The sequence below is a fragment of the Syngnathus acus genome, chromosome 14, assembly GCF_901709675.1.
Source record: "Syngnathus acus chromosome 14, fSynAcu1.2, whole genome shotgun sequence".
In the NCBI taxonomy this organism is placed as follows: domain Eukaryota; kingdom Metazoa; phylum Chordata; class Actinopteri; order Syngnathiformes; family Syngnathidae; genus Syngnathus; species Syngnathus acus.
Window position 1 is genome coordinate 9,474,705 of NC_051099.1, and position 27,279 is coordinate 9,501,983.

The 27,279-nt window shown below is 46.6% G+C and overlaps 1 protein-coding gene across 2 annotated transcripts in view; it reads left to right on the forward strand.

Moving 5' to 3' along the window:
• Window positions 1-1,860: 1,860 nt before the first annotated feature.
• Window positions 1,861-27,279, forward strand: part of nup98 (nucleoporin 98 and 96 precursor) — a 29,585-nt gene continuing 4,166 nt past the window's right edge. Inside the window, exons 1-31 of one of the 2 annotated variants that reach the window (XM_037270137.1) lie at window positions 1,861-2,230; window positions 3,198-3,307; window positions 3,525-3,620; window positions 3,702-3,893; window positions 3,967-4,106; window positions 5,384-5,491; window positions 5,574-5,760; window positions 5,830-5,996; window positions 6,438-6,575; window positions 6,649-6,784; window positions 6,865-6,957; window positions 7,332-7,472; window positions 7,570-7,703; window positions 8,420-8,607; window positions 8,686-8,802; window positions 9,175-9,346; window positions 9,441-9,540; window positions 9,670-9,786; window positions 9,853-9,991; window positions 10,071-10,248; window positions 10,664-10,819; window positions 10,894-11,118; window positions 11,812-11,926; window positions 12,016-12,257; window positions 14,047-14,228; window positions 14,331-14,569; window positions 14,848-15,108; window positions 24,728-24,885; window positions 25,021-25,161; window positions 25,333-25,484; window positions 25,866-26,087. In XM_037270137.1, the coding sequence (XP_037126032.1) occupies window positions 3,229-3,307; window positions 3,525-3,620; window positions 3,702-3,893; window positions 3,967-4,106; window positions 5,384-5,491; window positions 5,574-5,760; window positions 5,830-5,996; window positions 6,438-6,575; window positions 6,649-6,784; window positions 6,865-6,957; window positions 7,332-7,472; window positions 7,570-7,703; window positions 8,420-8,607; window positions 8,686-8,802; window positions 9,175-9,346; window positions 9,441-9,540; window positions 9,670-9,786; window positions 9,853-9,991; window positions 10,071-10,248; window positions 10,664-10,819; window positions 10,894-11,118; window positions 11,812-11,926; window positions 12,016-12,257; window positions 14,047-14,228; window positions 14,331-14,569; window positions 14,848-15,108; window positions 24,728-24,885; window positions 25,021-25,161; window positions 25,333-25,484; window positions 25,866-26,087 (4,715 nt within the window). In that variant the 5' untranslated portion in view covers window positions 1,861-2,230; window positions 3,198-3,228. The remainder of the gene's footprint in view (window positions 2,231-3,197; window positions 3,308-3,524; window positions 3,621-3,701; window positions 3,894-3,966; window positions 4,107-5,383; window positions 5,492-5,573; window positions 5,761-5,829; window positions 5,997-6,437; window positions 6,576-6,648; window positions 6,785-6,864; window positions 6,958-7,331; window positions 7,473-7,569; window positions 7,704-8,419; window positions 8,608-8,685; window positions 8,803-9,174; window positions 9,347-9,440; window positions 9,541-9,669; window positions 9,787-9,852; window positions 9,992-10,070; window positions 10,249-10,663; window positions 10,820-10,893; window positions 11,119-11,811; window positions 11,927-12,015; window positions 12,258-14,046; window positions 14,229-14,330; window positions 14,570-14,847; window positions 15,109-24,727; window positions 24,886-25,020; window positions 25,162-25,332; window positions 25,485-25,865; window positions 26,088-27,279) is intronic. The other variant, XM_037270138.1, reaches the window with a different exon arrangement.

The window sequence follows — 27,279 nt, forward strand, 5'->3', positions numbered from 1 at the left end:
AAAGCTGACTTTGACTTTGACTTTGACTTTGCTCGATCACCTGCTCGTTTGCTGTCACAATGTACCCTACACAAATCCGAAACATTTCTTCGCTATTGAGTTTGCTAGCGCATGCGCAGTGATACTGACCGGCAGAATAACATCCGGTTGTTCCCAAAGATGATCTTTTTTCTGAAATAATTTTACGTTTACGGACTTAAGTAGGAGTCAAAATTTGGGTGCGTATTATACATGGGTACAGGCTTTTTTCCAGCATCAACATGCCATTTTTAGGGTACGTATTATACATGGGGGCGCATTATACATGGAAAAAACGGTAAGAATTTATTTTGAAAAATATAAATAAAATGGCGATTCTCTCCCAATTACATCCATCGGTTCAGGTCAAGACGCTCGTCTCGGTCACGTGACATGTCACCTCAGTCGAGCCTGCGAAGCAAGCAAATATGAGCAAGAAACAGAGATGTTTGGAAAGCTTCTTTGGAAAGGGAAAAAAGCTCAATGAGGAGACGGAAGAAGAGGCTCCGAGTTCTAAGAAAAGGAAAGCTGCGTTTAAAAGAAAATTTCTGGAGTCCTACTTAAAATATGGATTTATCGCCACAGGTGACTCTGACGCGCCAAGCCCACTCTACAGAATATGTGGCGACAGGCTAGCTAACAAGGCAATGAAGCCTTCAAAACTGCTTCGGCACATGGAGACCAAGCATCCTGTATTAAAAGACAAACCTTAACCACTTCGGGTGTCATTGTCTCCGATTACGCCTCGATGGGACCGGCTCGTGTCTGAGAAACAAGCTCAGTGCTCCCATTAATTCAACGTAATGGTGCGTTTTATTTTTATGTCGTTTATACTTGGTTTTATGCCAGTCGTATCATTTTATCTCACCGTATTCATATATTTATAATAAATGTATTATTTATTTATATAAATGTATTATTTATTTATATAAAGGCCGGTCCGCGAAAATATTTCTGAGTACGTAACCGGTCCGTGGCGCAAAAAAGGTTGGAGGTTGTATCGATATGATATCGTATCGTGACAAAACCCGCGATTTACACCCCTAGTTTTGAGGGCTTCATTGCCTCGTTAGCTAGCCTGTCGCCACATATTATGCAGAGTGGGCTTGGCGCGTCATAGTCTTTTAAATGCAGCTTTCCTTTTCTTAGAAGTCGTAGCCTCTTCTTCCGTCTCCTCATTGGGCTTTTTTCCCTTTCCGAAGAAGCTTTCCAAACATCTCTGTTTCTTGCTCATTTTTGCTTGCTTCGCGGGCTCAACTGAGGTGACATGTCACGTGACCGAGACGAGCGTCTTGACCTGAACCGACGGATGTAATTGGGAGAGAATCGCCAATTTTTTTATATTTTTCAAAATAAATACTTACTCATTTTTGCTAGCTTTGCGGGCTCGACTGGGCAAACATGTCACGTGACCGGGACGAGCGTCTTGACCTGAATTGATCGTCGATTAAAACATTTTATTTTATTTTTTTCTGTGTGGCTTGGCGGCCCGGTACAAAGTGACCCACGGACCGGTACCGGTCCGCGGCCCGGTGGTTGGGGACCACTGCTCTAGAGGACGCTCACATGAAGCTGACTGATGTGAAGAAGAAAAAAAAAAGACAGACCTATTCTGTTTTCTGCCGTTCATTATACACTGGCGACAAAGATAATATAATAGAATGGAATAGAATATGTGCCAAATATTCTTCAGATTTTTGGTTCATATAAAGTATACTGTTATGTGGGTAGTTTTCCATAATTACAATAATAGGATAAAATTAATGTAATGATCGTAATAATAGCGGTACTGGTAGCCGGACGTGACGTATTCAAGCAAATGCGTAAAACGTCACCGCGCACAGTTGAAAATGCGTCTGGACGTACGTCGTAGGACTGTTTCCCTCCGCGCCGACAGAACTAGTCGGCTCGCTAGCAATACATTTTCCAACCTTCTTGCTCCTCCCCCCATTAATTAATTGATTAATTAATTAATACGCGGTTTTTACAAAAAAGAAGCTGGAGGTGGAGAAACTACCCCGTCGCCGAAGGCAAGTCGCGTCCGAGGAAGGCCTTTCGTTCTGCCACTCTTGTTTTGCAAGCTAGCCAGAGTTAGCTAAACGGCTAACGCTACTTTCGCCACTAGAAAGTTTTCACGGGCAGTCTCTTGGCGCACCTCGGGGCTTGCCAAGGACGTACTGAAATTCCGAAAGCGACGTTGTGTGACCCCCACGTAAGACAAAAGTCACTTTTTTGACATGGGTGCGATGAGTTGGGTGGGCGAGCTAACGTGCTAGTGGAAAGAATGGTACGGCATGCTAATGGCCACTGGGTGTGACGTCAACGGCTTTTAATCAGCTTTATTACATGAAAACACTCGCCGGCCAGTCAAACGAGTTATTTTAGCCATATATCTGGACTCATTGAAATAGAATAGTAAAGACAGAGCAAGTTGGATCATGCTAAGCGTGAAGGGTTCACGCTTTCAGTTGGAAGTCTTCACGTTTGTTATTTAGGTTGTGGATGATCCGCATGAGTCTGGTAACTATCGGACCTTTTAAATGGCATGCCGATGATATGCGTGTTTTTTTTTCTCTTCACATTCTATCAAAAATCTTAATCTCAAATTACGAGTCAAAAGTTTGTGTGGCAGGTTAGGCCGATACCAGGTAATTAAAAAATATTGCCTTGGTTTAAAAGCAACGTTACTTCTAATTGACAGTGCAGAAACTGCACACACTGATTCAGATTCCAAGACCGGTTTTGTTTGTTACATGATTCGGCAAAACAGCAAAAATGGTGAATGTTTTGCAAAGTTAGAGGTCTTGTTTGCAAATGTATTTTTGACACACAATTGGCATGCTTTCACAGAGGACTTGTGAAATCCAAAAATATGTGCAGTTGAGATGCTGGCTGAAGAGCATTGGGTCAGTTGAAAGTTAAACAAGGTCTAAATGATTCATTGATGATCCAAATAGTTGGATACTCGAGTTGTTAAAATGTTATCATATTACATCGCGTGCAAATGGATGCAGTACCATTTCTAGCAGGATCACTGCTGTAAAAGGCCTCTGGTCGGACCCCGTTTTGTAGCGTTGGTGTGTCTCCGTTGACTAGTCATGTGATGACAAAAAATAGAACACTACGGCGGGAGTGTTTAGGAAACAAAATATGATGACTGGTCTTTTGTTTGTGTGCAGTGAACACGTGCTGGCCCGCTAGCAGGGTAAGATGTTCAACAAGTCGTTCGGGACCCCCTTCGGCGGAGGCTCGGGGGGGTTCGGCACTTCGTCCACCTTCGGGCAGCAAAGTAAGTCTGTCCACCTTTCGTCAACTCGAAGGTTTGCCGCGGTCGGACATTTGGACGAACGGGCTCACTATGAGCATTCATGTGGCGCTCTGACGGACGGTGGGGTTGGGGAGGGGCGATTCCTGTCGGGCCCATGGGCGCATATTTTTTGTTGTTGTCTTTTTTGTTTTTGTTCTGGGCATGATGGGCGACGTCAGCGTGTGCTCTATGTGTGCAGACGCGGGCTTTGGGACCACGGGGGGGTTCGGTACGTCTGCGTTTGGGGCGACCACCAACACCGGAGGGCTCTTTGGCACCGCGCAGAATAAACCTGGTTGGTGGACTCACTTGTCGCGCCGCCTTGCCGCCCGTGCATGGAGCCTCACGCCCGCCCGCCTCCTCTTCCTCCATCCAGGTGGCCTGTTTGGCTCCAGCACATTCAGCCAGCCGCCAACGTCATCCACCAGCACCAGTTTTGGCTTTGGTGCTCCAAGCGCCACGTCCTCCGGCCTTTTTGGTAACACGGCGGCCGGGAACACCGCAGCCGGCGGGCTCTTCTCGCAGCAGAGCAATGCTTTCAGCGCCAACAAGCCTGCGTCCTTCGGAAGTGAGTGGTCTCTGTCGCCAAATCGGCCTTTGTGCTTTTCGTGGGCTCACGGCACGTGTGTGCCCGAACGCAGGCTTCGGGACCGGCACGAGCAGTGGCGGGCTCTTTGGCTCCACCAACACCCCCTCCAACCCTTTTGGAGGCACCGCATCCCTGTTCGGAGGCTCGGGCTTCTCGGCGACGCAGCAGCCCGGAACCACGGTCAAGTTTAACGTGAGTAAATGGAGCTGAAAGGTGGACTCAGGATGCCTTTTCTCTTCACATGTAGCGGGGTTACGGAACCAAAATGTTGGCACCAAAGTAGAGATGCACCGATCCGATATCTGGATCGGATATCGGCCCCGATATCAACAAAATTGATGGATCGGGTATCGGAAAATGCAGCCGATCTGTGAGCCGATCCTTTCCTTAATCTATTGGGACGCGGGCTACGTCATACGTCAGCAGCACGTGTGCCGCGGGACGCGGGCTACGTCATACGTCAGCAGCACGTGTGCCGCATGCCACGAGAGTTTTCTAAACAAACGCAAACATGGAGCGAACGAAAGAGTCAGCTGTGTGGAGGTACTTTAAACTGAACACGCCAACTAGCTCGACGGCAGTTTGTAATGTCTGCAAAGCTAATGTTGCCAGGGGTGGTGGTAGTACTGCCAGTTATAGTACTAGTACTAAGCGGAGCTTGTTTTCAGGGAGCACTTCTCATTGCTGCTTAAATGAGCATTTAGAGCATCAACAGGTCATGAGTGATGTGGAACGGCACCTAATGTTTACATGTTTACTATTTATTTTAATATTTGGTTACTGTGTGCTTGATCACCCTTTCTATATTTGCCCAGTGCAGTTTCAGCTGCAACATTTGTATATATATTTTTTTTAAGAAGTTTGTATCCTAATTTACTTGAATTTAAATGCTAATACACTTTATTGCTGCTGTTGCACAATTTTTGTTGCAAATAAATAGTTCATTGCATTAATCTGCTTTATCTTGTTACATTTTGTCTTAGGAATGAACTGTGTAGTCATGCCTGATGCCATTGCCTTTAGTCTTTTCTGTTCCACATGTAGAGGTATGTAGCTTGTTAAGTCAACCATAATATCGGATCGGTATCGGGTATCGACCGATACGCAAAGCCACGGTATCGGTATCGAAACTGAAAAAGTCGGATCGGTGCATCTCTACACCAAAGTCACTCTCCTGCTTGATGGTTTTCCCAAAAAGCTGGTTTTGTTTGTTGATGTGATAGAATTTCCCCAGACTTAGCTAACAAAAGCTGACTAAATGGACAAAGGTGGACGCAGCCTGTGAAAAAATGGTTTCTTTTCTCTAACGTGGTTCTTTGTAAGCATACAACACAATATTGTGCGAGTTGTCAAGGCTCAGTCGGCGTGGTCTCAAACGGCCGACAATGTGGGGGTGGTCTACGCCACTCGAATGCTAGCCCGACATAAGTGTCCACCAGTGCCATCTTTTTACTTGATCTCGCACTCAGGCTCCAACAGGGAATGACACCATGGTGAAAGCCGGCGTGACCACCAACATCAACACCAAGCATCAGTGCATCACCGCCATGAAGGAGTATGAGAACAAATCCCTGGAGGTGAGCGAGCGAGCCAAGCAGATGCCAGTGGTCGTCCAGCTCGGTTTCTGACGGTTTTGCTTTTGTATTTGCGCCGCCGCAGGAGTTGAGGCTGGAGGACTACCAGGCGGGACGCAAGGGCGCCGCCAACCAAATGCCTACTGCCGCGGGCGGCCTGTTTGGCGGCGTTGCCGCTGCCCCCGCGTCTGCCCCCCCCGCCGGCCTGTTTGGCTCGGCGGCGTCCAACAACAACTTTGCGTTTGGACAGAACAAGAGCACCTTTGGTCAAGGTGAGTTGAGCGTCGGTGGGCGATGGGGACTCGCCCAGTGCTCACGCTAGCTGTCTTTACCCCCTTCAGCCTCAACGGGTGGCTTCAGCGGCACCACGGGGGGCCTCTTTAGCCAACCAAACCAGCAGCAGGCTGGCAGCCTCTTCAAGCCCTTCGGTCAGACCACCACCACGCAGAGTGGCGGCTTTTCCTTCGGCAACACCAACACCATGGGCCAAGCCAGTACCAGTACCATGGTGAGAAGTTCAAATGCTCATGTCATCCGCCACCTCTTTTTTTTTTTTTTTTTTTCCCTTCCGTGTTTTGGGGCCCAGTCAGAAGCAGCCCTGGCCCTCCATATCCGTGGTATCAACCAATGGAATGATTATTTCATATTTTTCACCGTCCTACAGTGGACACCACTTTTGTCTGGTGGTGTTGCAATCTGGTGGCGCATCCCTATTCTCGACGATGAGATTAGGGATGCGACCCATGCAGAGGACGCACGCAACCTACGCGTGCGCCCATGTCGTTGGCTTTTGGGCCAGGGCTGACGATCAAGCATTCGTAACAGAGCATCAGAAGTCAAAGTTTGGGTTGTGATTTACGTCCCGTGAGTTATGCTTCCTTTTTCTTGGGGGCACGTGTATGTACATTTGTACACTGCTCACCTCCGAATTTCTTCCACCATGTCCCAGGGTTTGTTTGGCAACACGGCTGCATCACAATCAGGCGGCTTGTTTGGCACTGCCCAGACGAGCGCCTCCACCGGCTTCGGCGCCGCCGGCGGACTCTTTGGCCAAGCCGGCACCGGCTTTGGGAGTGTGGGCGCTCAGGTGAGAGCCGCTGGCGGAAAAGCCCGGGAGCGCGACGACCCACTGCTGACGTGCGTGGCATTGCCTCTTGCAGCCCAGCATTTTTGGAAACAAAGCTGGCGGCTTTGGCACCACCACGACCAGTGCCCCGTCCTTTGGCACTGGCACGGGAATCTTTGGCAACAAGCCTGCGCTAACGCTGGGAACCGGAGCCAACCCGTCAACATTTGGTAAGAGCGGTCTGGAGTTGCGGGCCAACCCGAGCTTGGCGCCGGCCGGCATGTCACGCGTTTGTCGTCGCTGTCTGCAGGCTTTGGCACCAACCCCGCGGGAGGTAATCTCTTTGGCAACAAGTCGACCGCCGGAGGCCTCGGAACTGGACTGGGGAACACCTTTGGGGCAGGTACTGGCACGTCCGCCTCAAATGACCAAAATGAGGCAGTCACGCGTCAGATGTTCATTTAGGCTCACGTTTGCTTGGTGGCTTTTGTCATTTTTATTGGTATTTTTATTATGTTGATCGTGAAATCAAATGAATTGCAGCAGAACCTCGCTTTTGCTTTGCTGTCTGTATTTCTGCTAACTTATTCATTTGTTTATAATGCAATGTTATGTTATGCCTATTCTGTCAGTACGGTGAGACGTTGCGGTGTTAATGGCTGGGACGCGCCCTCACATGAGTGAGCGTCACTTGCCCAGCGTGTGCCCCGCCGTTCTCCGCTTAACCGCTGTCGTTTTTCACGTGTTCAAATAACTGTCGCTGTGTTTGCGGAGCAGTGGGCGCTGGGACCACGTCTCTGTTTGGGAATAACCAGAGCAAATTGGGCTCCACTCTGGGCACGATGGGAACGTTTGGGACCGGCGGCTTCAACGGCGGCACCGGCACGTTGGGCTTTGGCGCGCCTCAGCAGCCTGTCGGTCAGCAGCGATGCTCCTAATTTCAAACCGGAGAGAAAACTGCGTGGCTCCCATTTGTTGATTTTATTTATTTATTTTTTGTTTTTGGCCCCTCAAGCGCTGACGGATCCCAACGCGGCCACTGCTCAACAAGCCATGCTGCAGCAGCAGTTCAGCGTGCTGGCGTACTCTCCTTATGGAGACTCGCCGCTCTTCAGGAACCCTCTGTCTGACCCAAAGAAGAAGGAAGAGGTGAGTGAGCGGACGGTGAGCCGATCCCGAGGCCGCCCATGCAAAATGGAGATTTTGGCGCTGGTTTGACCGCACCTCGACAAGATGGGCCTTCTATTGTAGCAAAAGGAAGCCCTGGCTTTTTCATTTAGGAAGAGGAGTAGCACACAGTAGCAACAGAAAAAAAAGCAGGAATGGCCTGGCGGGAGCTTGGAGAGTTTGATCTGTAAATAATTCACTCGCCAGCTTCAAGTTTACCCGAGACGCTTTTGTGTGACGTTACCTTGACGCTATTCTCAAATAGAACATTTTGCCATTTGAATCGCCTCACTGTGGCAACAAAAGTACTCTTACTACACTTTGGCGAGCATAGTAGTAATTTAAGACTTTCTGCCACGATCGCAACAAAGCTATATGTCGCACCTCACAGAAGCGGTTTCTATCGCCGCCGGGAATGCAAGCTGATTTTGTGGCCCAATAAAGGCAAAAAAATAAAGTTGCAGCCTCACAAATATCCTCCTATGTTTGTATCGTCGTAAAAGCGCCTGCAGCCAACTCCAAACCCGCTTTCACGTTTTCACTTGTGGGCTTTCGCATTTTGCGGCCACTTGGCAGGTGTTCGAGGGTAAGTCGCCATTTTGAGTTGCGTCCGGTTCGGGCGCTTGCCCTCCGATGCTCTCGTTTTGCGACAGACAAACACGCCCAAATGCGCTTTCTTTTCTTCCCTTCCGCCGCAGCGTCTGAAACCGACAAACCCCACGGCCCAGAAAGCTCTGACTACACCCACGCACTACAAGCTGACCCCCCGACCGGCCACCAGGGTGCGTCCCAAAGCTTTGACTTCATCAGGTGGTTCCAAGTCGCAGCTTTTTGACGGCTTGGACGACGACGAGCCCTCTCTGGCCAACGGAGCCTTCATTCCCAGGTGGCTGTTGCTGCGGCAGCCGGTTGTTTGCTCCGGCCCGGCGTTGGCACTGTGCTACATGTGCTTTTGCGTCTGCAGGAAGAGCATCAAGAAGCTGGTGCTGAAAAACTTGAACAGCAGCCAGTACAGCAGCCCCGTTGGTAAAGACGCAGACGACCTCGCCTCTCTGTCGGCGTACCCTCTGAATGGACACAGGTGTTCAACTTGAGCACAAACTCGCTCTACACTCTACACATGCGACCATGCCAAGTGAAAAGCTGCCACTATTCCGCTATTTGATCAAGTCGATTCTTTGGATAAGTGAATTAATCAATGACTTGTTGCACCTCAAATTGTGGATGGATAATGTTCAACCAACTCAAGTCAGTTGTTGAATTTTTGCATGCTTCATGTAACATACGACACACGCGCTGTCGACGGAGAGGCCGCACCGAGTGGTGCTACGCCAATGCTGTGCCGCTCGAAATTATTCCGCTATGGCCGACAGACCTGACAGCGTGTTCACGTCGGCCCGGCTTCACGCTCCGACCCAGTTGTCTGCTTAACGACCCGCGGGCTTGTCTGCAGCCAAACGGAGGACGATGAGCCGAGGCCAGCGCCGGCCGGTGATGACCTGGAGGTCACGCATTTCTACGTCAACCCCATCGCGAAGCCTGTACCACAGGGCCGCACCCCCTGCGTCCTGCAGGACACCATCTGCGAGCTCAACATGCACAAGGCCATCAGGAACGGTCTGGAGGTGAGAGCCCTGCTGTTTTGTCGCGCATTTCATGTTTGTCGCTGTGAGTGTTGTTTTTTTGCTTTGGGTGGTGATGTTACTCCTCAATTGCCAGTTGAGCAGTGAGAATGCGTCGACATCCCCAGGCGAAGAGTCTCTGCGAGAGGAGCGAGACGATGTCACGCTGGAAACCAACCCACCTCCTCACCCCGCAGGTGCGATGCGTGAGCCCGTTGGCACCGCCCGAGGTTGGGCTTGGCTCGCCCTACCATTTGGTGTGATGATGACCTGATGTTTTTTGGGTCCAGAAAAAGCGCAATATAAGTTCGATGTATTCCTTCCAGGCATCGTGCTGAGGCGCGCAGGCTATTACACCATCCCCTCCATGGACGAGCTGGCTGACATGGTGGATGACGATGGCGGCGACTGCGTGGTGGAAAATTTCACCATCGGCAGGAAAGGTGAGCTTGCGGGACGTTTGTGACTGTCCGGTCAGATCAAAGCTGTGACGCGACTGATCCTCGCAGGTTATGGCTCCATCTTCTTTCCTGGCGTGGTCAACGTGACTGGACTGGACCTCGACCAGATCGTTCACTTTCGACGCAAAGAAGTCATTGTGTACCCGGACGACAGGAACAAGCCGGCCGAGGGCGAGGGCCTCAACAGGTGAGGTCCCTATGCATGGGCGTACGTCTTGGCAGCGGCCGCCGCTTGCTATGAGTCGCTCGTGTGTCGATGCACGCAGGCGGGCCGAGGTGACTCTGGACGGTGTTTGGCCCAACGACAAGACGAGCTGCACACAAATCCGAAGCCCAGAACGCCTCGCTGACATGAACTACGAAGGCCGGCTAGAGAAGGCGGCACGCAAACAGGGAGCGCGCTTCCTGGAATACAGGCCTGAGACCGGCTCATGGGTCTTTGAGGTGTGTGTGGGTACTGTCTTTGTTACAAGGTTACGAGTGTGTAGGTTTGTAAGGGTTGCGCCAATGTGAAAGTTTGGGTATGGTGAGAATTTAACAGTTAAGGTGTGTGTGTGGGGGGGGGGGGGGTCGAGTTAATGCGTGTGATTGTTTGCGTGGTAAGTGTGGCGTAATTGTGTCGTCATGATGTGATGAGAGCAATATGCAGAGAACAAGCGGTAGGGCGAGATAAGTATTCTTCCTCTTCCCCCCTTTGAACATGTTAAGCATGTTGAACGAGGACATGCATTTGTGGTCTTTGTCTTTTTTTTTTGTTTCTTGCAATATTTCTTTTCTAGCTCATAATGTGTCAATCAGTCAATGGCTTGTTGGGTTGCATGTCCAATTGATTTCTTAACTTTTACTCACTTCCTCCCAGGTGTCTCATTTCTCCAAGTATGGCCTGCAGGAGTCGGACGAAGAAGACGATGTTCCGCTTCAGACCGACCCCAAGAAGCAGAAAGTGATGATGTCACTTCCTCCCTCCAGACTGCCGCAGCCTCCTCCCCCCATCCAGCAGCAGATGGCGGCACAGGTAGCAACCACGGCGTCCGCGCTCCGAGGGCGCTACAAAATGGCAGACTCAATGCTTTCCTCTGGTCTCGTCAGACCTCGGCGGTCGTCACTGACCTGGCGAGCGGCGTGGCCGAGTTGGACAGCGACATGGCCGACGTCACGCAGGGCCTTCCGGCGGAGAGAGCACCAGGGCACGGGGACAACCTTGGGCCGGCGAACGGGCCGGGGGGCGCCGCGGGTGCTGATATTTCATCGACTGGCGTCTCTGTTCCCAGCCACATGGTGTCCTCGTTGGGCATCAACCCCCACACGCTGCAGGTAGGTCTTGGCCACTTATTTGCGCAGCGTTCGCATTCTTTGCTTTTAGTCGTCCGTCTCAACAAAACATGGCAAAAGAAAAGCAAGGAAGAGTTAGGACAGCATCTGCCGCCAACTATGGAGCGGTGTCAAATCAGAAACTGGGGCGGTGGATTTCTGTGGGCGCCCCGTTGCGTTGGGCCTCCACCTACCCTTGGACACTGGCTGGACCGGGCTCACTTGCATTTCACATTTGTACAGGCTGACTTTTAGCCCCAAAATAGAGTGCTGCGAAGAAGCCAGAAACACATGCCATGAGCTTAAGGGGCGTGCATTGGGGTTACCACGAGTAGGTAGCTTTGGCTTGTCCAATCGCTGCTCCATACTGCCGGCGGGGTCGCCGTGCAGTGGCGCCACTACGCAGTGGAGCCATAGAATAAAGGCAACGATAAAAAGTGAAACATCATCACCTGACTATCAAGGACGATAATGTGTGCAAAACAACTCTCCTAACTGGAACTGGACTAAGCATAGACACCGCTATGCCGCTGTCTCTTTAACGCTCCATTTGTCGCAGCTCGCGGTGAGCCGTTTGCTTTCTACTCCTACAGTCAAGAAATTAAATCGATTAGCACATCATCACTTGGAGGGAAAATAAGGCTCACTTGCTGCACAACAAAGCCATGAAAAATAAGCACCCTTTGTTTGTCTTAGATCATGAAGGCGTCTCTTTTAGCCGAGGATGAAGACGAAAGCGACTTTTCTCAGGATCACCTGAAGATCTCCTCGGACTTCTCGCCGTGTCACGTGCAGCCGGGACGACCCTCGGGTAGGAACTTTGAATGTGCGACATTACTGCAATGGCCGCAAGTGTTTTTCACACGCAAGTATGTGAACGTTTTTCGCCCCTGTGGCCAGTGGGCCCTCTCTTCCAGGCTCTCATTTCTTCTGGCCTCCTGTCCCAGCCCCCTGATTCCCCTCGTGGGCTTGCTTCACTCCTGCCGTGGCCCAGAGCGCCCCGCTCATCCCACTGGGCGGTACCCGCCACTGCCTCCTCCTTCATGCTTTCCCCCAAGCAGGCGGAACCCCTGGTGAAGACAGTCGGGGTTCGGCGCTTGGGAGGCCCCGTGCCGCTGGAAGAGTCTATCGCCCAAGGAAAGGCAAGTCCACTGCATGTCACGCCACGTTACGCCACGTCGCGTTACTCTGCTCCCTCCCACCTAAACTTTTGGAAAGTTGCAAAAGTGAAGACTGAAGTTGAATGTAGCTTGGCTCTCAGCAGGGTCTCATTTTGTCTTAACTAACAACCAGTTCAAAAGTGCAGCAATTCATCAAGAACTAGTTGATTGTGAAATGCATTGACAATTGTTTTTCTCATTGATGAAGCGCTTGGATACACGATCTAACTTCAAATGCTCCAAATACTTTGAGTTACAACTTCGCAACAATGTTCTCTGACTTCTTTAGTCCTTTTTCGGAGCAGACTATTTGCTTTCTTTTCATTTGAGCTTAGGGTGTATTCAGACCTGACTGTTTGGTCTGTTTTAAACGGGCCAGGGTTTGATTGGAAGGCTGGTGTGAATACACGCAAATGAATCCTGGTGCGCATTAAAGAAACTTTTTCAAGTGGTCTCTGTTCGCTTCCAAACGAGCTTTGGTGCGGTTCGCTGCAGGTGTGAATACAAACAGCAAAGACCCGCACCAACAGCACAATATGCAGAGCAGGAACACAGCGCGTAGGACTCGTGTGTTTTCCCTCCATTTCCAGGTCTGTGCTCCATGTGCCGCCCTGGTCATTGCTGTCCAATTGGAGCACAGATCGTCACAAGCGTGGATGTGTATACTTCACTTGCAAAATACACAGTCTGAATAGGAACCGCACCAAACGAAAAAAAAATGAAGTCCGCTTTTGGTCCGGACCAAACAAGCGGACTAAAGGACTTTTCTGGTCTAAATACACCCTAAGACATTTGCAAACATTTGTTTTGTATTTTCTGACAGATGAATGGACCGGTAATTTAAGTTAGTTTGAAATGTTCTGTTTTTGAATAAAGGCACAGATGTTTTGAATCTGATTGAACCAAAAAAGTAAGCAGCGGCTTACCCTCCTATCGTCCTTTGGGTCAATTTGACCCCATTTGATGTTTATCATTAAAAGAAATAGTTTATTTTTTTTTATTATATTTCATGACTTCCTAAATTGATGGGGACAACTGATTCAGCATGATTTTTTTCAAGATTATATTTTTTCAATATACTGAACACGTATTACATGTATTGGTCGTCCTTTGGGGTCAATTTGAGCTGTTAAAACGTCTGTCAGTGAGATTTCCCGCATACGTGGATGCGCGTGTGACCTACTGTACTCCGTAGAACTGATTTATCACACTGTGGACGGTGGGGTATTCCACAAGGACATTGGTAGTTTAAGCAAAATCTGGGTGGCACAAACGTATAAACCAGGGGTGCTCAATACGTCCATCGCAATCGCCAAGCTACTACTGGTTGATCGCATGACGTTTAAAAAAAAAATATAAAAAAAAAAAAAAAAAAATTGCTGTATGCTAGAATCCAGCCCATCGCTTGATTGACATACAGGCCTGTCGGGAGGCAATCACAGTGAACCGCACATGCGCAATAGACGGTGACTACAACCCCTCACCGCAGCATGTTTAACGGCCGCGCACACACAAACCGACAAAGTTTATAAGCTAATCAACGCACGCACTCGCTTTTTTCTTTTAAACAACAGAAAGTTTATGACCATCAAAAATGAGTGGGGTTGCTGGACCAAATAAGAAGCCAAAAACGTATCACTTTCATACGGAATGGGAGTTGGACTTTTTTCTCACAATGTCATTTTCTAAGTGCGTGAAAACTACGTAGGCTCTCTCTTTAATTTGATTTTCTACATTATCCGTGGCACGAATCCATTTTGCTCATTTGCAGGGCAACTTGCTGATGGACACCGGTTTGTACGTGGGCCGCTCCTTCCGCGTGGGCTGGGGTCCTGGCTGGATGCTGGCCCACTGCGGCCATTCGTTGAGCTCCCCGCCGGCCGAGCAGCTTGGCCACCCGCCCGCAAACACCATGGACTTCAGTCTCCGGCCAAAACCCGGCGGCAGCATACCGTAAGATGCCAACAAGATAGAATGAAAACCAAGCCGAGGTTATGACGGCGAACTGGAGTGGCGTCGTTTTGTCACTTAACAAACCATGCATTGTAATTGCAGGCTTACGGAGAGCGCCTACAAGGTGCTCTTGGAGCAGCTGGTGGCCCCAGGAGAGAAGATGAGTGAGGAGCAGAGCGGAGAGATACTGCAGCGCCCCCTGGAAATCTGTCTGAAGCACAGCACCATCGACACAGACGCCTCCACTTGCCCTCACGTCCGCCCGCGGCCCGGTGCGGCGGCTCTGCACGATTACGTCAATTGGATCTCCGAGCTGAGCGATGAGCGGGCGCATGCTGACCGTAAGACAGCCGCATGAATGCCGTGCGCTTCCGCCGTCGCGTCTGCAAACGCAGTCGTCCGATATGTGGCGGTTGGAAATTGTCCTCAAAACGCGCCTCGTGGGGTGAAATTGGAATGAAGAGCTTTGTCGGCGTCTGAGCCAAAGGATGTGCTATCTTCCTCGCCCACTCGGAATGCATTTGCGTTTCGGAACCGACCGCACGGCCGAGTCGAAAGTTGCGCCCGGCACGGGCCTGACCTTCTCCCACCTGTTAATTGCCATGCTTTGTGTCCTCAGCATTGCTGGCCTACTGGTGTGAGGTGTGGACCCTGTGCGAGGCTCTCTGGGGTCGGCAGCCGCACGCCGAGGTCCCGGAGGGCGACTACGAACAGCAGCTGGAGAGGCGCCGCGCCTTCTCCGCCTGGCTGTCCAACCACACCGCCCGGCGGGTGGAGAAGGAAGTGGCACTGGCGGGCAAAGGGCGCCGCACGGAGGCAGTCTTCAGCTACCTGACGGGAAACCGCATCAGTGAGGCCTGTCGTCTGGCGCAGGAGGAGGGTGAGCGCGCCGATAGCTCGTCGACCGAAGTTGTCCCGCGGTGACTAAAACGGAGATTTGAAAGGAAGGCGGAGGGCCCGGACACGCCGCACTAAACCAGTATGCTGCGAGACCACTTGTGGGAAACCGTTGATTAGTTTTCAAGAAAAACGAGAAACAACTAGTGCGATGTCAGAGTCAAGAAAAATTGACTTTTCTCAATGGACAATTTATTGATTGCCAGATTAATTGACAACTCTTCTCAGATTGAATTTACCGTATTTTTCGGACTAAAAGTCGCATCAGCCATAAAATGCACCGTAAAGGGGAAAAAACTTATATACAAACCGGATTCGGTTGAAGTTGGGAAATTGTGTAAAATGTAAATAAAAACAAAATACAATGATTTGAAAATCCTTTTCAACCTATATTCAATTGAATACACTACAAAGAAAACATATTTAATGCTCAAACTCATAAACTTTATCTTATTTTTCAAATAATAATTAACTTAGAATTTCATGGCTGCAACACGTGCAGTAGAAGTTGGGAAAGGGCATGTTTACCACGTCGTTACATCACCTTTCCTTTTAACAACACTCAAACGTTTTGGAAGAGAGGAGACTAATTCTCTTAGCTTCTCGTGTGGAATTCTTTCCCATTCTTGCTTGATGAACCGCATCAGTTCTTCAACAGTCTAGGGTCTTCCCTGTCGTATTTTACGCTTCATAATGCGCCACACATTTTCAATGGGAGACAGGTCTGGACTGCAAGCGGGCCAGGGGAGAACCTGGACTCTTTTACTTCAAAGCTGTGCAGAATGTGGCTTGGCATTATCTTGCTGAAATAAACAGCGGCGTCCATGAAAAAGACGTCGCTTAGATGGCAGCATATGTTGCTCCAAAATCTGTATGTACTTTTCAGCATTTGTTGCCTTCACAGAAATGTAAGTCACCAATGCCATGGAAACTAGGCTTTTGAACTTTGCGTTGCTAACAGTCCGGATGGTCCGCTTCCTCTTTGGTCCGGAGGACACGACGTCCAGTGTTTCCAAAAACAATTTGATAAGTGGACTCATCAGACCACAAAACACTTTTCCATTGTGCATCAGTCCATTTTTACATGAGCTCGGGCCCAGAGAACCCGGCGGCGTTTCTGGATGTTGTTCATAAACGGATTTTGCTTTGCATGCTAGTTTTAACCCGCACTTACTAATGTAGTGACGATCTATATTTACTGACAGTGGTTTTCTGAAGTTTTCCTGAGCCCATTTGGTGATATCCTTTACACACTCATGTCGGTTTTTTAAGGCACTGCCGTCTGAGGGATCGAAGGTCATGGTCATTCAGTCTTTGTTTCCGGCCGTGGCGCTTACGTGCAGTGATTTCACCAGATTCTCGGAACCTTTTGATGATATTATGGACCGTAGATGTTGAAATCCTTAAATTCCTTGCAATTTTGCTTGAAATGTTCTTAAATTATTCAACTATTTTCTCACGCAGTTGTGGACTTTCTTGTGAATGACTGAGCATGTTTGGGGAGGCTCCTTTTATACCCAATCATGGTACCCACCTGTTCCCAGTTAGCCTGATCACATGTGGGATGTTCCAAATAGGTGTTTGATGAGCTTTTCTCAGCTTTCTCAGTATTTTTTGCCACCTTTCCCAACTTCTACTGGACGTTTTGCAGCCATGAAATTCCAAGTTAACTAGAAAATGCAATTTCTGGAGAAATTGCGTGTGAAGGCGAAGACCATGAATGGGAATTTAAAAAAAATTTGCGCCAAAATGTTTTTGAAATTTGGAAAAAAACGAAAACTACAGGTTCAAGAGGTTCACTTTGGAGTTCAAAAGTTGAAACGGGTTGAATCTGACAAAAATTGTAAAAGTTAGAGCAAATGTTATATTTAGGTCACTTTAAGGCACTTGCTGAAATAAGGTCAATTCCGGTTTATTTGGGGCACTTCCGATTTAGCTGAAGTCACTTCCGGTTTATTTGGGGTCACTTCCGGTTTAAAAAGGTCCCTTCCGGTTTATTTGGGTCACTTCCGGTGTGATTAGGCGCACTTCCGGTTTACCTGAGGTCACTTCCGGTTTATTTGGGGACACTTCCGGTTTAAAAAGGTCACTTCCGATTTATTTGGGTCACTTCCGGTTTGATTAGGGGCACTTCCAGTTTAGCTGGGGTTGCTTCCGGTTTATTTGGGGTCACTTCCGGTTTAAAAAGGTCACTTCCGATTTATTTGGGTCACTTCCGGTTTGATTAGGGGCACTTCCAGTTTAGCTGGGGTCGCTTCCGGTTTATTTGGGGTCACTTCCGGTTTAAAAAGGTCACTTCCGGTTTATTTGGGTCACTTCCGGTTTTATTTGGCGCACTTCCGGTCTGATTTATGGCACTTCCGGTTTGATCTGGGTTCATTGGGGGCACTTCAGGGTCAATCCAAGATGGCCGCCGCACTGGAAGTGGGGGTCAAGGGTTGAATTGTGTAAGCATAGTGGAAGTGGGGGTGAAGGGGGTGAATATGGTAAGCATAAGGTGAACAAAGTGAATAAAGTTGGAATGAGTTGAATCGGTTGAAAAATGTAGAAATTAGAAGAGAAAAACAAAAAATTGCTGATAAGATGAAAATGATAAGTGGGAAAAATAAAAAGGGAAATAAATGAGAAAACTGATGCAGTTGCCAAATGCGGGTATCAAACCCACGACGCGCAGGTTAAGGGTCTGTTGCTCGACCAACTGAGCTAACCAGTTAATGTGGGGCTCATGTTGAATGTGCCATTAAGACAAGTCTCCCAATGTGAAAATCGAACCCTCTACGGGAAAACTGCTCGCGCTGAGTCGCATGCTCTACCAACTGAGCGAATCAGGTTCCTTCTTTTCGAATGGTGGAATTTGCTCAATGTGATGAATGTTCATGTTAAATGTGCCATTAAGAATGAATGCGTAATTTTATACCACAAATGTACTAATTATGCAAAAACGGTAAATGTTTAGAATGAAAAAAGCTGCAGCAAGTGTCACGTGAATTTGTGTAATGACAAGACACGTGAGAATCGAACCCGCTACGGGGAAACGGCTCGTGTTAAGAGTCTGATGCTCGACCAACTGAGCCAATCAGGTTCCTTCTGTTGAAATGGTGGAATTTGCTTAATGAGATGAATGTTCATGTTGAATGTGCCATTAAGAATGAATGCGGAATTTTATGCCATAAATTAACTAATTATGCAAAAACGGGAAATGTTTAGAACGAAAAAAACGGTAGCAAGCGTCGTGTGAATTTGTGTAATGACAAGACGCCCAATGTGAGAATCGAACCCATGACAGGAAAATGGCTCGTGTTGAATGTGCCATTAAGAATGAATGGGGAATTTTAAGCCACAAATTTGCTAATTACGCAAAAACGGTAAATGTTATGAACAAAAAAAATGGTAGCAAACGTTAAGTGAATTTTTGGAACGTGTGAAAGTTGGAACGGGGTGAATCGGTTAAAGCATGTGGGACTCGTTAGGTGCCAAAAAAGTGGGAGGAATAAGTTGTTTAATAATAATAACTAGAAAATGCAATTTCTGGAGAAATTGCGTGTGAAGGCGAAGACTTTGAATAACGTCTTGGGGAATGCTGCCGAATGATGTTGAAACGAGTTGAATTACTTGAGAAATGTAGAAAATAGAAGTGTAAAATGAAATTTTGGAGAATTTGTGGTGAATTTCAAATTTTTGGTAAGTGGGAAGTTGTGGAATAGGTAGGAAAATGATGAACAGTTGAAAGTTGGAACGGGTTGAATCGGTTGAAAAATGTAGAAATTAGAGTTGAAAAACGAAATTTTGGAGAATTTGGCAAAAATTTCAAAATTGAAAATTTTGAAATTTTGGTAAGTGGAAAGTTGTGGAATAGGTAGGAAAAAGATGAACAGTTGGAAGTTGGAACGGGATGAATCGGTTAAAAAATGTAGAAGTTAGAGCAAATGTTGAATGCCTCAGAGAATGAATGGAAATTTGAAAAAAAAAATTGCGCCCAAAATTATTGAAATTTGGAACAAAATGAAAACTACAGGTTCAAGAGGTTCACTTTGGAGTTCAAAAGCTGAAACGGGTTGAACGGGACAAAAATTTAGAGCAAATGTTAAATTTAGGTCCCTTCTGGTTTCATTTAGGGCACTTCTTGTAAAAACAAGGTCACTTCCGGTTTGTTTGGACCACTTCCGGTTTAATTTAGTGCACTTCCGGTTTAGCTGAGGGCACTTCCGGTTTATTTGGGGTCACTTCCGGTTTAAAAAGGTCACTTCCGTTTTGATTTGGGTCTCTTCCGGTTTGATTTGGGGTCACTTCCGGCTTACCTGAGGTCACTTCCGGTTTGATTTAAGGCACTTCCGGTTTATTCTGGGTTCATTGGGAGCACTTCAGGGTCAATCCAAGATGGCCGCAACACTGGAAGTGGGGGTCAAGGGATGAATTGTGTAAGCATAGTGGAAGTGGGGGTGAATATGGTAAGCATAAGGTGGACAAAGTGAATAAAGTTGGAATGGGTTGAATCGGTTGAAAAATGTAGAAATTAGAAGGGAAACACTAAATTTTGGGAACATTTGGTGTGAATTTAAAAATTGAAAATTTGGAAATTTTGGTAAGTGGGAAGGTGCGGAATAGGTATGCAAAAAATGAACAGTTGAAAGTTGGAACGAGTTGAATCGGTTGAAGTATGTCGAAATTAGAAGTGAAAAACTAAATTTTGTGAAATTTTGCAAAGTTTTGTGCAAATTTTAAAAGTGAAAACGTGAAATTTTTGAATTTGGCAAGTTTGTGTATGTCCCCAAGGTCATTTGAATGTGTTGAATTATGTGAATTTCAAACTGGAACAACGTAAATGTAAAATGTTGAATCTGCCATTAAGAATGAATGGGGAAAAATTTGCCGGAAATTTGTGAATTTTGTGAAAACGGAAAATGTTTTGAATGAAAAAAATGTAAACAACGGTGTCATGAATATTTGGAATAAGTGAAAAGTGGAACGGAGTGAATCGGTATGTGGAAGTAGTTAAGGGACAAAAAAGTAGGCAGAATAAGTAGAAAAATAATGATAATAAAGGACAGGAATAACAATAGTGTGAAGGTCTTCACCTTCACACTAACTAGAATTTGCAATTCCTGAAGGAATTGCGTGTGAAGGTGAAGAAGTTGAATAAATACTTGGGGAATGCTGCAGAATGATGTTGAAACGAGTTGAATCGGTTGAAAAGTGCAGAAATTAGAGGTGAAAAACAGAACTTTGGAGAATTTGGTTGAATTTCAAATTTGAAAGTTTGGAATTTTTGATAAGTGGGAAGTTGTGGAATAGGTGGGCAAAAGATGAAGAGTTGAAAGTTGGAATGGGTTGGATCGATACAGAAATGTAGAAATTAGAGTAGAAAAACGAAATTTTGGAGAATTTGGTCGAGTTTCAAATTTGAAAATTTGGAATTACAATTGAAAGTTGGAATGGGTTGAATCGGTTGAAAAATGTAGAAATTAGAGTAGAAAAACGAAATTTGGGAGAATTTGGTCGAATTTCAAATTTGAAAATTTGGAATTACAATTGAAAGTTGGAATGGGTTGAATCGGTTGAAAAATGTAGAATAATGTAGATAATAAAGGACGGGAATAACAATAGTGTGAAGGTCTTCACCTTCACACTAATAATAAAGTAGAATAACAATCGTGTGAAGGCCTTCGCCTTCACACTAATAATAATAATAAAGTAGAATAACAATAGTGTGAAGGCCTTTGCCTTCACACTAAATAATAATAAAGGACAGGAATAACAATAGTGTGAAGGTCTTCACCTTCACACTAACAATAGAGAATGGAGTAGAATAACGTGTGAAGGCCATCGCCTTCACACAATAAAGTGAATGGTGTAGAATAACATACATGTGAAGGCCATCACCTTCACACAATAAAGGACAAGAATAACAATTGTGTGAAGGTCTTCACCTTCACACTAATAAAGGACAGGAATAACAATAGTGTGAAGGTCTTCACCTTCACACTAATAATAAAGGACAGGAATAACAATAGTGTGAAGCACCTTCACACTGATAATAATAAAGGACAGGAATAACAACAGTGGGAAGGTCTTCAGCTTCACACTAATAATAAAGGACAGGAATAACAATAGTGTGAAGGTCTTCACCTTCACACTAATAATAATAAAGGACAGGAATAACAATAGTGTGAAGGTCTTCATCTTCACACTAATAATAAAGTGAATGGTGTAGAATAACATGTGTGAAGGCCATCGCCTTCACACAATCATAATAGAGAATGGTGTAGAACAGGGGTGCCCAAACTTTTTCAGCTCGCGAGCTACTTTTGAAATGACCAAGTAACAAAGATCTACCCACTAAAAAAAAAATTTTTATATACCGTTTTTTTCCATGTATAATGCGCCCCCATGTATAATACGCACCCTAAAAATGGCATGTCGATGCTGGAAAAAAGCCTGTACCCATGTATAATACGCACCCAAATTTTGACTTTTTTTTTTTGTTTTTTTTTAAATATTTTTTTATTTTTATTTTAAAGTCCCAATGATCGTCACACACGCGTCTGGGTGTGGTGAAATTTGTCCTCTGCATTTGACCCATCCCCGTGTGATTTTGATCCATCCCCTGGGGGAGAGGGGAGCAGTGAGCGGCGCCGCGCTCTGGAATCATTTGGTGATCTAACCCCCCAATTCCAACCCTTAATGCTGAGTGCCAAGCAGGGAGGCAATGGGTCCCATTTTTATAGTCTTTGGTATGACCCGGCCGGGTTACTTAAGTCCGTAAACATAAAATTATTTCAGAAAAAAGATCATCTTTGGGAACAACCGGATGTTATTCTGCCGGTCAGTATCACTGCGCGTGCAGTAGCAAACTCGATAGCGAAGAAATATGTGAGACTCTCAACGGGATCACCAATATTTGAGTGATGTTCCAGTTATTTATCACAATTATTTATTATTATAATAATAATATATATAATATATATAATAATTTATTTATTATTCACAATTGTCATGCTGATCTTTCTGGTGATTTCTTAACTAGGCTGGATGTATTTTTTTTGTTGGCGTTGATTTCTCCGACTGCCCAGAAAGGCACCACCGCGATCAGTTAGGTTAAAATGAAAGGAGAGGAAAGTGACGTTGTAAAGAACCATCCGTGACTAGATTTTCTTCAAAAATTGTTGTACCATGATTTTCTTCACAAAAAAAAAAAAAAAATTAAAAAAGAAATAAAATTTAAAAAAATTGTACCCATGTATAATGCGCACCCCAGATTTTAGGACAATAAATGAGTTAAATTTTGCGCATTATACATGGAAAAAAACGGTATTTTTTCATTTGCGCACTTATGTCCGATCACGCATCTGCAGCGCACCGCCGAACGCGCAACCGTAGCGCGTCGCCCACCGCGCAACTGCACCGCGCTGATCGCATTATTGTGACAGAGCCGTCGCTGAAATTTAGAAAATATTTTTAAAGTCCTGATGTACTTTCCAGAATTTAAGTGGACCTAAGTGCGCAGGGAGCTGAATTTTGTCCAATTGCGCAACTGCAGCGCACCGCCGAACGCGCAACCGTAGCGCGTCACCGACCGCGCAACTGCACCTCGCTGGTCGCATTGTTGTGACAGAGCAGTCGCTGAAATCTAGAAAATATTTTTAGTCCTGATGTACTTTCCAAAATTTAAGTGGACCTCAGTGCGCAGGGAGCTTAATTTGATCCGATCGCGCAACCGCAGCGCGCTGGGCGCTCACTGTCGCTTTGCTTTAAGAGCGTCTTTGTGTTTTAGGATGGCTTTACTGCTCCCACTTGCTTTCTTTGGAGGCATGGTTAGGGCTTAATACAATCCTCAAAGTAACGAAAATACAATAACTACGGAGTCAGTCGGCATCCGGGCCGCGCGGTCGGGTCTTCTCGGATCCTCCCGGCTCATTTCGCGAGGTTCGACCTCCGAATTCTGTTCAACAACCGATGCAAAAAAATCTCGAATTTTTTGTTCAAATACCGATTTGTTCGAGAACCGGGACAATCGGAAACTGAGGTTTGACTGTAAAATAAATAGATGCAGCTCACTGACAAGTGCCGCTATTCGAGCTAATTTTAGAACAGTCCTGAGGGCGACTGATGCAGTCCTCACGGGCGACCTGGTGCCCGCGGGCACCGTGTTGGTGACCCCCGGTGTAGAAGAACATGTGTGAAGGCCATCGCCTTCACACAATAATAATAATAATAATAATAGAGAATGGTGTAGAATAACATATGTGTGAAGGCCATCGCCTTCACACAATAATAATAGAGAATGGAGTAGAAGGCCATCGCCTTCACACAATTATTATTTGGCTAAAAACAATTAAGTTTATCAGTTTGAACATTAAATATGTTCTCTTTGTAGTGTATTCAATTGAATAGGGGTTGAGAAGGATTTTCAAATAGTTGTATTTTGTTTTTATTTACATTTCACACAATTTCCCAACTTCAACCGAATCCGGTTTGTATGTATAAACTATATGTCAAATTATAATATAAACAACAATTTTATTGAACCATCTGTGTCACTCCAAATCATTAAATCCATCAAAATCTTCATCCTCTGTGTCACTTTAAAAAATAAAAAAAAACAGCTGTTGTCTCTGGAACTCCATGCGCCGCTGACGTCAGCCTCGTCGTCAGTTTTGGCCCCAATTATTCCACAGATCTACGTATATATTATAGTCTCTCCCCATCAGTGACGTGCGGTGAGGTTCATGACTGGGGAGGCACTGACGTCAGAATTCCCCCCCAGGGAGGCACTGACGTCAAAATAAACTATATATCAAATAACTATAACATAAATAACAAGTTTATCGAACCATCTGTGTCACTCCAAATCATTAGATCTCCTGACTCCGGAAGTTAGTGAATGGAACTCATTGTCAGTGAGGCTCCAATTATTCCACAGCCATAGTGCGCCTTCCTGTGTTTTAAAGTAAAAATAACATGTGAAGTGATCAACTATACTAGTAAGTAAGTAATGTGTTAATGATCAAGTAAAAATTTGTGAATAATTACACATACAAGTCGCTCCTGAGTATAAGTCGCCCCCCCACCCAAACGATGAAAAAAACACGCGACTTATAGTCCGAAAAATACGGTGATCATTGTTTCAAGACTTTGTATATGCTAAAAATTTTCCATATTCTGGCAGTTTGCACCAAGTAGTCTCGCATTTAATTAGTCTATTTAAGTGGACCGATTTGCGTTAACAAAAAATCTGACATTGGAAAGCAAATTTATTTATTTTTTCCCCCAATCTTTAACGTTTCTTGTGAACAGAGTATCTTTCGACGTGCCGGCTATTTGAAAACAAGCGGGCAAATTGAAAGACAAACTCCCGGTGCTCACTCAAGTCAATAAAATGTGGCCAAAGAGGGCAGCTGAGAAATACGTCCTCAAATGAACACTGCTTTTGGATTGTGCGTCAGCAGAGTCGATCTTTTGATGAATGAAAGCAGCCTTTGACCGTCTGGGCATGTTCAGCAAAGTTGCGGGCGGCCTGTCTTTTGCATCCAAAGTATTGAAATGTAGTCTGCAGGTCCCAGCCCGCGACGGCGCCAATCATTGCCGCTTTCTTTTGCCTCCAGGAGACCACCGCCTGGCCCTGCTGTTGTCGCAGGCCGCCGGCTCGCAGTACGGCCGCGACTTGCTGGCCCTGCAGCTGGCCGACTGGAACCGCACGCAATCTGACGGCTACCTGACGGAAGAACGTCTGCGAATCTTCACCCTGCTCGCCGGAAAGCCTGTAGGTGGCCCGCGCTCATTTGCATCGCCGAGGGGCCCCGCTTCCTGCTTTGCGCTCACTGCACAACCGGCCGGCCGGCCGGCCTGCTCAACGATCCTGCCTTGTTTTTAAATGGACACATTTGTGTGCGCGCAGGTGTGGCAGACGTCAGAGTCGGCAGTGAACGCCTGCTCGCAGCTGGACTGGAAGCGCTGTGTGGCCGTTCACCTCTGGTTCATGCTGCCGCCCACCGGCTCTGTGGCCGACGCCCTCACTAAGTACCAGGACGCCTTCAGGGTGAGCTGCCGTTTTGAAGCTACAATCGTACCCGCAGACGGTTGACGGGAAAGCCGCGTTGGCAATGAGAAAGCCGCGTGTACAGTTTTATTGGAAGAGGGCGGGGCAAGGCAATTTCAAATGAATGGATTTTAAATTGGGCCTTGTTTATTTTATTGCCGTGTCCCGCAGGGATCATGCGAGGGAGGCAAATATGCCTGCGCCCCCCTGCCTCCGTATCTGGAGGAGGAGAAGCGGCAGCTGCTGATGGACCACCGCCACAAAGAGGAGGAGAAGCCTCTCTATGATGTCTGCTTCCACCTGCTCAAGCTCTACAGTGACAGGTGCCCGGCTTGTTGCGCAAAATGCCCATGTCGCTTGCGCACTTGGAGTCGGCACTCGACCAGATCGATGGCTCAAATTGTGGCCACTGCATGGATGATGGCCGTTTTGTTGATTTGTCGACATAAAGCCAAACATCTTCATGAACAATATCATTGAGGCTAAAGAGCACTTGCAAGAAAATAAGCATAATACATTCCAAGATTGTCACTCCCTCGAGTGAGTTACGGATATAATAAGGTCTTTGTTTCTTTTCCTCTTTTTGTCATGCATTTGCATTTTGGCATCAGAAGAAAAATGCATTCATCGAAACAACCAGTTTGCCTCCCAATTGTTTTGCAGTGTGTGTAAGGATGCTGAAAAGTGTTTTTGACTGCCCTCAGACACTACAGCCTGCAGCAGATGCTGGAACCTCTGAGCGCTACGTGGGAGCGTCTGGACTTCCGTCTGAGTTGGCACCTCTGGGGCGTCCTGCAGGCGCTGCATTTCAGCCACCTGAGCGCTGCGTGCCAGGGCATGCTGCACGCTAGCTACGCGGCGCAGCTGGAGAGCACCGGCCTCTGGCACCTGGCCGTCCTCGTTCTGCTGCACATCCCCGACCATGCGTATGTATACACCGCCCCGTGTTGATAGTGATAAATTGATTAGGTTCTCTAAACAGTGACTCAATTACAGTCAAACCTCGGATTTCAAACGTCCCGGTTCTCGAACAAATCGGAATTCGAACAAACAATTCGAGATTGTTTTGCTTCGGTTGTCGAACAAAATTCGGAGGTCGAATCTCGCGAGATGAGCCGAAAGAACCCGAGAAAACCCGACTGCGCGGCCCGGATGCCGACTGACTCAATTCGTTATTGTATTTTCGTTACTTTGAGGATTGTATTACCGTTTTTTTCCATGTATAATGCGCCCCTATGTATAATAGGCACCCTAAAAATGGCATGTTGATGCTGGAAAAAAACTCTGTACCCATGTATAATACGCACCCAAATTTTGACTCCTACATAAGTCCGTAAACGTAAAATTATTTCAGAAAAAAGATCATCTTTGGGAACAACCAGATGTTATTCTGCCGGTCAGTATCACTGCGCATGCGCTAGCAAACTCAATAGCGAAGAAATGTTTCGGATTTGTGTAGGGTACGTTGTGACCGCAAACGAGCAGGTGATCGAGCAAGCGTCTGATACGAGAGCATTGTGTTCGTATGGAGCGTGTTTGAAGTGAACAGCAGAGAAGAAAGCGCATCTGTAATGGAGGCCTCCGTATGATATCCGGATAAAAAAATAAAATAAAATAAAAATAAAAAAAATAAAAAAAAATTTACCCATGTATAATGCGCACCCCAGATTTTAGGACAATAAATTAGTTAAATTTTGCGCATTTTATACATGGAAAAAACGGTTTAATCATGCCTCCAAAGAAAGCAAGTGGGAGCAGTAAAGCCATCCTAAAACACAAAGACGCTCTTAAAGCAATGCGACAGTGAGCGCCCGGTTGCGCGATCGGACCAAATTACCGTGATTTCCCATGCATAATGCGCAAAATTTAACTAATTTATTGTCCTATAATCTGGGGTGCGCATTATGCATGGGTACAACAATTTTTGAAGAAAATCTCCCTCGAAATAAAACTTGAAATCACCTTCTTGTTTGTTGTCAATCGCGCATCGCATTCAGCCATCCTGCCCAACACACTTAGTCAGTAAAATTCACAATTGACGACAAATCGTTTGATGCGATGGTGCAATCCTTGATGGTGTGTTATTGTCAAATATTGTTTGTTTTTTAATCTCCATCG